Source organism: Micropterus dolomieu, linkage group LG13 (assembly GCF_021292245.1).
Source record: "Micropterus dolomieu isolate WLL.071019.BEF.003 ecotype Adirondacks linkage group LG13, ASM2129224v1, whole genome shotgun sequence".
NCBI classification, from domain to species: Eukaryota; Metazoa; Chordata; class Actinopteri; order Centrarchiformes; family Centrarchidae; genus Micropterus; species Micropterus dolomieu.
The window spans coordinates 7,447,482-7,457,490 of NC_060162.1; the positions used below are offsets into that span (position 1 = coordinate 7,447,482).

The following is a 10,009-nucleotide window of genomic DNA, read 5'->3' on the forward strand; positions in this document are numbered from 1 at the left end:
ATCAAGACTTAAATTAGGTGTTTAGTTATGCTTATTTTTTGTATTTTGAAGGCAGATTTTTCCATATTAAGCCTCACACATTAGTACAGCTTTCAGGCATTTTATCTTGAAAATATTTAGCACTCTTCCTCTATCATCACCCGATCTATTGTTTAAGAACGTGTACTTTATATGGTGGGTAAAATTCAATATTTTTTTATTGTCAACAAATCCCTATGAAAAGACCAAAACCAACAAAGAATGCACCTTTTCCCTCCTGTGTGAGTAACATTTGCTAGAAGTTGCCAGTATCCAGTTTTTTTAGGAAATGAGTCTTTTAAAAAATGTGAACTATATATTTGTGACAATAGGAATGAGTGAGCTTGGCGCTGAGTGCCACTAGCAGGATAGGTAAGTTGGAAAGCATAGCAGTAGAGAAAAACTCACACATTGTTGGTATTGGTCTTTTAATGGGATTTATTGACGGTAAGAAAAAAAAATAGAATAACCAGTCTTATCATTCAATGATCAGGTCAATATGAGGTCCTGTGTTTTCTAAGAATTAGAAGAGAAACACATTCTAGACACCGAAACACAGCAGTGAAAACAGGACTGAAAATTACTAGTCTTAAATTAAATTAAAATGGCTCCCAAAAGACAAAAAAGACTGCACAGTATAGATATAAAACTGGGTTCAGTAAATCTTTTTAGGATATTCAGGATGTTCTTCTTCTCGGCCCACTAATTCTTTAATCTGGTCCCTTCTCCCGGTGTTACGTTTTTGATGCTCAACCCCGTCTGTGTTCCTTTTTGCAGCTCTCCTACGTGGATGCGGAGGGCAGCCCCATTGGCGTGGTCCAGATGACCTTCTTGCGGTTGCTGAGCGCGGCAGCCAAGCAGAACCTGACATACAACTGCTACCAGTCGGTGGCCTGGCACGACCAGGACCAGGATAACTATGACAAGGCCATCCGCTTCCTGGGCTCCAATGATGAGGAGATGTCTTATGATAACAACCCCTACATCCGCGCCCTGGTCGATGGCTGTGCAGTAAGTCAAAGAGATGTGTGTGTGTGTGTGTGTGTGTGTGTGTGTGTGTGTGTGTGTGCGTGCTCCTTTGATGAATGCTGTCAGAAAATTATATTCCTCTTGTTTTTGTAGAGGCTCATTCAATAAGAGCCTTGCAAAACTGTGTGATGTTTTCATTTTTAAAGAATATCTTTTAACACTAAGTCTCCCTCCTGCTGTGTCTCTTCTCTTCGACAGTTGAAAAAGGGCTATGAAAAGACAGTACTTGAGATCAACACACCAAAGGTGGAACAGGTGCCATTTGTGGACATCATGTTCAACGACTTTGGCGGTTCCACGCAGAAGTTCGGATTCGAAGTGGGCCCTGTCTGTTTCATGGGCTAAGACTGTTTACTGAGCAAATGGAGAAAAAAAAGCATATAATTGTTTTCTCAGAAAAAAAAAACATTTGAAAAAGAATAGGACAATTCTATTTGTAAAAAAGTTACTTTTTTCCATAAAGCAACAAGTATGAGTAAAATGAAATCAAGTTGAGAATACAGTGAAATTCTATAGGAATAGAGGAAAACAAAATAACCTTGAAACCTCAGTGTGCCTTCTCCATCACATGCAAGTTTTGAAACTGGATGTCAGGTCCTGCCTCCTACACAACACACTCGCGCGTAACAAAACCCTAGCCCCATGTCATCACACTTGATTTAGCCTCTGTTTTTTTTTTTTTTTTGACCCAAACAACGAAGGCGACCCTGAGAGCTGCAGCCGGTCCAGATGCTCGCAGTATTTTCCATGGACTCCATCTGATTTGGCCCTTTTCTTTTCTTCAGTTCTGATCTCATGTTTTTCCCTCATCTCCCTGGCTTTTTTCCACTTGCCTGTTTGTTTGCTCATTCACTACAGGAGCTTTGTTTGTGCATAATTGTCTCCCCATTCTCTTAGAATGGATCTTATATATATAAATATATATAAATAATTTTAATGTTTGTAAGTACATTCTGTATATTGTTCCTGGTAATGTTTATTGCTTCTGGCTTCAAAACATGCATGTGACTTTATTAATTGTGAGGTAGGAGACAATGGATACGGGGATAACATCTAAATTGTAGAAATATATCGAAAGTGAGGAAATTTGACTTGTAAATTGAAAAACAAAACAAAATTTGGGAAGTCCTGTCTTGTTGCAGTTGTGGAGCACACCTTGTTGTAATTTAAAAACAGAATGGAAATAAAAGACAAAAACAAGCTCTGTGATATTATGTGACAGTTTGATTTGCATAACGAACAAAAATAATACATTCCTCCTTTTGTGCCCTCTGAACAGAACACCTACCTTGGTGGCAATATCATTAACTTAATAAACAGCTTCTGTTTTTTTATACTCAACTATCTGACTATGCAATGGGAGATGATGTCACATTTTAATGAAAACACAAAGAAATCAAAACATAGGTGCTATTTTCTTTCTTCTGTGGTGCTATGTATTTTTCTAGTTTTTGTTGTTTGAATGAAAGGAAATTTGTGGTGATAATATTTCCATCACCAGCATCACCCTTGACTCTCTTGACCACCATGTCTGACGCAGGTGGATCTTTGCTGCATCCATTTTGTTTTGTTTTTTGTTCAGCTGTGGTGTTTGCATGCCATTTCTCTACATATCCACTCACAGATCAGTGCAGCATGGCGGCGGTATGTTATCTCCTGCTTCAGCGGACAGCACAGATATGAAACATGTACCAAATGTTGGAATAACAGGAGGAAACTAAGATGGTGCTGTTGGCTTTGCGTATCATTGCTCTAAGACGCTGCATTATGGCTCTTGCTGTTGGATCATCTGTGCCACATCAAACTGATGGAGTTGGGAAGTGGACATGTGGTGATTGGGCCTAAGGGATATGGTCCAAAGTTTGGTGTATGAAACCCTAAACGCTGCCACCAAAGATTTTTACGAATATATTTAGCTTTAAGGGCCATGGTGGTTTGAAATATTTTATTTTTTAATGGGAAACAACTTGAAAAGTATTTTTCTTGATTTAATCACAGGAGAAGCAGGCCACCAAATTAGAAAGATGAAAGGGTTTGATTATGCAGTGTCAAAAATTGCTTGTTGGTCTACTATTTTTGCCCTTATTGTAATTATGCTCTGTTCAAACTATGCACTCTCTATGCTTATGACCACTAGTATCTACCACAGAATTTTACAGCCCTTCATACATAGGTTTGTTTCCTTTTTTTTATCTTCAAATATGTGACTTGAACCATTTCTATTAAGATAACTCAATATTGCTTGTAGATCTTTGGCTTTATTTGTCGTTGTGATGCAGTACACCTAAATTTAACACTTTGCTCTCAATAAAAAGGACAAACAAATTTTTGTACATTTCCAGAACCAGCAGTGATGCTGCCATTGTTTTTGTTTAATTTTTATTTTATTTTGTAGATTTCCGTTTATCTGTTTGTTTGTTTTCACAGTCTTGTCAAACCTGTGTAAGGATAAGAGGATAGAAGTTATATTGGTTTTTATGTCAATAAATTCAAGTTTACTGTGGCCATCCACTCTTGTATGTCTTTTGAAGCATTAAAACCTATCTGTATGCATGAAATTGTAAAGTTTTTTCTCTTGTTGTTATAACTGTGTAGAGTGACATGATCTCCAGTCCACGTTTTATTCATCAGGATACATCAGTTTTTCAATGGTCATGTCCACAATTGTGAAGTGGAGAGAAAATGATGAACTTGTAACTCTACCAAAGCCAATGTTCATTTGTAGTATATTTATTGTATTATTTAAAATAAAAAAATAAATGTTAAATGATACCATAGTGTAAGTGTAAGAGGCCCCCTCTTTACATGCACACAGGAAAACAAAAGTTATTGTCAAAAGGTTATTAATATACCGCATGCTCTTTTACACAACGTATGAGCTGGAAATGACTCCTTTTAATGGAGCCTTTCAGAATGCGTTTGGCCACATCCATTTAAATAGATCGTCCTGTGTTCATGTTAACAACCTCTGGTCAATGTGTGTGTGTCTGTGTACGAGAGAATGTGTGCTGAAAGTTGAATTTAGGTTTAAAATTAATGAATAAATGTCTGTTTAAGCTGCAAATCAGGTAAGGCTACTATTAATTGCGCTACAATTTCTGTTTTAATAGTGTCACATAATTCTTGCTCAACAGAAACTCAACAAGAAAGAAGTTCTTAGGCTGCATCTCGATTGGACATGCAGTCATCCATTGAATGTTCCCTGCTGGTGCCTCAACAAAGACTTCTTAAAGAATCATTTTTGGACAACTAATGTATGTATTTCTATCACTTCCAGCTCATTCTTCTACACTGCCTGCAGTAAATTATGATAAGCCATAAAATATATGTATTATAACTCCTCCACTGTGTGCATTACATGCAAAACTTACTCTGATCATTAAAATAAACATCTTTTTAACCCAACCATGCACCACTAATTTCAATAATCTATAATCTCTAAGCTTTGATCAAAGCGGTGGTGGTGAAGATGACTTTCAGCACTTCAATTTTCTCATTAGCAGAAAACCTTCCACAGTGCACATTAAGCCTAGCACAGCAAAACAAAAAATAAAAAGTTGTGCATGATACCATGATCAATATTTAATGCAGTGTTTACAGGATGGATTTAGGACGATCAGAATGCATGGATTCTACTGAGGCAGCATCCTGGGTGAGTAAAGCAGAAACCAAAGCTAAAAGCTAATTCCTCATCTAAGCACAGAACTACTTACAGTGCAGTGGAGATAAGTGGGGCATCAAAGTGGGTTGAGGATGGGGAGAAAAAAAAAATAGCAGGTAGGGATTTAGCTCCCTCCAATTATGGCAACAGGTGATGTGTCAAAAGACTACAACAGCACCCAAGTGTAATAAGCTTGTGAAACATTTTAGAAGAGCAGATTCAGGATGGGGAGAGGTTTAGGATGAGGTCTGGGACATGCAAATGTGCTTGGAGCAAAGCAGTATGGAAAATTTATAGTGGGGCAAATGTAATGTATTGGTTTGTATGAATTAATGGTATCTTGTAAGCCTGAGCAGGTTGGCCCTAGTGATATGCATGACGCAATCATACGACATTTTATCAATTCATTGTATCACCAAACAGTGAAGTGTGTCCTTAATGGTGAATTTTGGATAATCTGACACCTGAGGAGCTTGACAAGGATCCCAAACACTTTTTTTTCTCTAAGCGGTTACTAGCTTCGATGTCTAACATGCACATGTATGTTACAATCTTAGCATGTTTTTTTTTTTATGTTAAATCTTAATTTGTAAATTATCAACTGGCTATAGTTGTCAAATAAATGTAGTGGAGTAAAAAGTATAAAATTTTATAAAATGGTCCCCGCACATTCGTTCTCCGTACAATTCTCACTAAGAAGTGATGAACTTAGAATATGACAAAGGTTGTTTGGTGTATATGTGCCACAGACTTAATGACTACACTGGCTCATTCAGGAGCTAAGAGAGTCACTGTCTGGGATTACTGCAGACCTTTTTTGAGACAGCCCAGAAGAATAGGACACCAACCTGAATTGACCCTTTACTAAGCCACGCCCCGAATACACAGCTGGCCAATCACTCTCTCTAACGGAGGTCCGAACACTTTCATGGCTGCGCTCCATTGATTTTAATGTAAAATGAGTTGTTTTCTAACTTTTTTTGCTGTATTTTTCCAAGATATGGCAGCTGTTCCTGGGGCACTTTTAATAGTTAAAGTCACTACCCAGAGATGTTGAAAGGAGAAGTATGATTTATTTCCAAAACCTAAAACAAATCCAGGAAAATGTTGGCTATCTATTGTTTCTAGATTGTTACTACTGAATTTAACATTGTAAAACCCTGCTGTTCTACCATCAAAGAATGAATAGAGACCTACCCAGCAGTGTTGATCCTTAATATCATTGTCCTCTTTCTCAATAGTCAATAATAATATGGTGGTTTGACAGCCTGAATTCAACCTGCACAATGCAACTACAAAACTATCTGCTTCTTTCTGAGATCGTTTTTTCCAAATATTAGACAATATTTCTCCAGGGAGTGCAGTAAATAGACTATGGCAACACCATGATAATAGTCCTGACAGGTCCGACAGTTTGTCAGACTTAGCAACAGTAACTAAGGGGGGCGTGGCTTAGCGAAGGCTCAATTAAATTAAATTTTATTTATTCACCACCAATTCATTACAGAAGGTAATAAGAAAAGAAGGTAAGGTGGTAAGAGGTCGAGTTAGTAACACGCAACAATGGGATAAGAATGCATACAGATTGAAGACGAAGGGGAGGAGAGAGGAGCTCAGTGCATCATGGCAGGTCTCTGGCAGTCTAGGTCGTGCATAACAGCATATCCAAGGGATGGTTCAGCACTCACCCAAGCGAGTCATAGATATAAGCTTTTACAAAAAGCAAAGTCTTAAGTCTACTCTTAAATTTGTAGATGGGTGTCTGCTTCCCGAACCAAAGCTGAGACTTGATTCCGCGGGAGAGGAGTTTGATAGCTGAAGGGTCTGGCTCCCATTCTACTTTAGGAGACTCTAGGAACCTCAAGTAACCCTGCATTCTGGGAGGGCAGTGTAATAGCTTAATAAGGTACGATGAGCTCCTTAAGATATGATGGTGCCTAACCATTAAGGGCTTTGTAAGTGAGGAGAATGATTTTAAATTCTATTCTGGATTTTACAGTGGACCAGTGCAGAGAGAAGCCATTAAGGGTGAAATATGATCTCTTGTACACGTGTCACAACATTCTCGATCAACTGGAGAATCTTAAGAGACTTATTCGGACAGCCTAATAATAAGGAATTGCAGTAATCCAGAAGTAACAAATGCTTGGACTAGTATTTCTGCATCACTATGAGACAGGATCTGCCTGAGTTTTGCAATATAACGTAGGTGAAAAAAGGTGGTCTGTGAGTTTTGTTGTATGTGGGCGTTAAAGGACATATCCTAATCAAAAGAATTCATATGCACTGTATTGTTATTTTATAACTGATCTAGCTTCCTCTATTCTGTGATTGATTGTTAAGATGTAAACTTATTTAATTATTATATTATATATTCATTCACGCCATTCATACAGTACATGGAAGTCTAATTATTAAATGTTAGAGAGTGCTGTTAATGTGTGGTCTGGGCTAGTTATGGAGGAGCTGAAGGGTCAAGCGACACACGTTAAAAGGGAAATTTGGGATGGAGCCTGTGTTAATGTGTAATTGCTTTGAGCCTGTGGATCTTCAGCTAACAGAGCCCATTCATAACCAGGCCCCGGCACCACTGACCTACTTACATACTAATCAGATAGCGGGAGAGAGAGAGAGATAGTGTTACAACACAGGAACTGTCATATTGGGATATTAATAACAGGCTTTTCCACTCTAATAGACTTTGAGATTGAGGAGTGGCTATAGTTCAAGATGTTGGTTTTGTAATGTGATTAGGGCTGGCCACCCAAGCATTACACATAGCTGTTTCTCTCCAAAATAAGCTTAGTTTAAGCCTCCTCACCATCCCATTTAAAAAAAAAAAAAATCATCTCTAGCAGTCTGCATTTTTATGATTGACTCCACCCACCAGCACAGCTGCAGGCCCTCAGTCTTTAGCTGATCTAACTGGATGATGCACAAGGTGTAACAGTAAAAATCTACTACAGCCCCAGACCAAGTTATCAAAAATGTAAAAAAATAAATAAACATGTAAACTTAAATGCATGAACTCTGTAGTTCATTTTATATATTCCTTCTCACAGTTTCCCCTCATTGTTATTCAGTATTGCCTGTTAAAAAATCCCAACACAAAGGCCTAAATGCTGTTTCAAAACTAGGCAAATATAAACAGATTAAAGTCTAAACAAGTTTTCAGCCACGCTAGCAGCTCTGTGAGGCTGCTTTGAGCTAAATGCTAACATTAGTATGCTACTCTGCTCACAAATAACATTAAAATGCTTATCTTAGCCATGTTTACCATGTTCAGTGTCTTAGTTTAACATGTTAGCATTCTTACATTTGCTAATTAGTACTAAACAGCTCTGATGCTGACAGGAGTGTCAAGTAATGGGCAAATTAAAAGTTTTTTCCTGATGATGTAGGAAAGTCTGAGGGTCCCCAAAGACATTAGGAATCATCATCTAGGAACCATAAATATCTACTAAATTTTGTGCCAATTCATTTCGTAGATATTGAAATACACTGTTTCACTGGATAAGTGATAGAGGGAAAATAGAGGGGATTACTAAAGTCGCATTCATCCTCTGAGCACCATGGACATGTCACCAAAAAACTAAAATGTCAACCTGCTGGTGGCACTATAGGAGAAGTCAGGGGTTCACCAAAGTCTGTTGTATTCATCCTCCAAATGGCATGGCAATCCATTCACTTTTTGTTGAGATATTTCAGTCTGCACCAAAGTGGTGGACTGATAGACCAACATTGCCATCCTTAGAGCCATGCTGTTAGCGTGATTAAAACATACTGAAATCCTCCCATAAAATACCCACCAAATGGAATAACCTATATTAACGAATACAAACTCCTTTTGGTAAAACTTCCAAAAAATACCAGGGATATGACCTCAGTGTCCCCAAGTATAGTAATGTGGTTTTACATCAATGAAATTATACTGTTGTATTGTGGGGGGGGGGGGGGGGGGGGGGGGGGTGTTGCTGTTGACATTTAGAGATTTGATACTTTAATACTACCCTGCCACCCTTCTCAAAGTTGTGCCAGAACCTCAACTCTACTTCAACTGAGTTGCAGACAAACATGCTTTTGTCACTGCTTATATCCAAATCGAGTAAATTATGAAAAGGTACGTACTTTGTGTAGCCATATGTTGCTGCATACATCAGACATCAGTTGTGGTGTAAAAGGAAATTGCTTTTTGCATCGCCGGCTTAGGGGACGCTTGGATTATTGTGGACATGTCTTCAAAAGTGTATTAAGTTCTGTCAAAGCCACTGCACACCACACAAGTATTTCAGTCATTCTGGATGATGACACACAGTTTCAGGTTGACACTGGGGTGAACCCTTGCTTGGTGTTCGTTGAGAACACAAACCTCCAAGAACTTAAAACAAGTACGTTTTACTGTTAATCAAAAAAGGATCTCAATGTCACTGTCAATCAAGCACAGTCTGTACACGCCCACACAGTGCAGAGAGATCTAATCAGCTAAGTGACAACACCTGTGTGGGTATGCAGAGGCTTAAAATGAGCTGCCACAGTCTTCAGAATTTTTATTTACTTTTGCAAATTCTTGCTCATTATCTAAAGTATTTAAGCTTACCTCAAACAAGTTTATTAACTACAGCTGTGTCTGTTAAGGCTGTGACAAGCGGTGGAGGATGTCTACCAAATGAAATGAATTATATACTATGGTCTGATTTTGAGATTAATAATATATTGATCATAAGATAATACTGCCCTTTGAGAGGAGGTAAAACCAGAGATAAGAGCAGATGGGAGAGGATCGGAGGAAAACTAGAAAACAAAAAAGGAAAGCAGTGATGGGGAAGTGAGGGAGATGTTTGATGTGTAAATACACCACACACAGCCGGTGATGTTTTCCCTGCAGAAATGCAGGTAAATAACACATGAGTTTGGTTCATATTTAGAATAATATTCAAATAAGTATCAGCAGATATCATCAGCATGCAGAGAATGAATTGGTCTTGTCGTTCCGTGCATTTTCTTTGTTTCTCTCAGCTATTGTCATGAAGGATTCAAACATCTGGGATGTCGTTAAATTCAATTCATTGGTAGATGCGAAAAAGCTCACGTCTCCAGAATTAAAAAAAGGTTTAACAATTTGTTAAAAGATTAAAGTTTGCCAGATTAACATAAATAGCACATTTTCCAAACTGTGTCAGTGTAGGTGGATAAGAGCTTAAAATGCAAGATTGCTTTAAGGAATAATTCTTGGCATTGAACTGATGTGATGAATTCTGTGCCAAAAAGAAACAGCTAACAATATGACTTTGAACCTACTCT

The 10,009-nt window shown here is 38.1% G+C and overlaps 1 protein-coding gene across 1 annotated transcript; it reads left to right on the forward strand.

Annotated features, from left to right (window-relative positions):
- The first annotated feature begins 34 nt into the window (after positions 1-34).
- LOC123981476 (collagen alpha-1(V) chain-like) lies at positions 35-3,819 on the forward strand. Its single transcript, XM_046066322.1, has 2 exons — positions 35-1,029; positions 1,246-3,819. Exons 1-2 carry the CDS (start codon positions 841-843, stop codon positions 1,390-1,392), a joined length of 336 nt encoding a protein of 111 aa, XP_045922278.1. The 5' UTR covers positions 35-840; the 3' UTR covers positions 1,393-3,819.
- The last annotated feature ends 6,190 nt before the right edge of the window (positions 3,820-10,009 follow it).

Excerpts from the sequence above, each read along its gene's own strand:
- LOC123981476 (XM_046066322.1), top strand. The coding sequence starts at position 841 with ATGACCTTCTTGCGGTTGCTGAGCGCGGCAGCCAAGCAGAACCTGACA. Across the intron at positions 1,030-1,245 it reads CCCTGGTCGATGGCTGTGCA|TTGAAAAAGGGCTATGAAAA; the intron begins GTAAGTCAAAGA and ends TCTCTTCGACAG.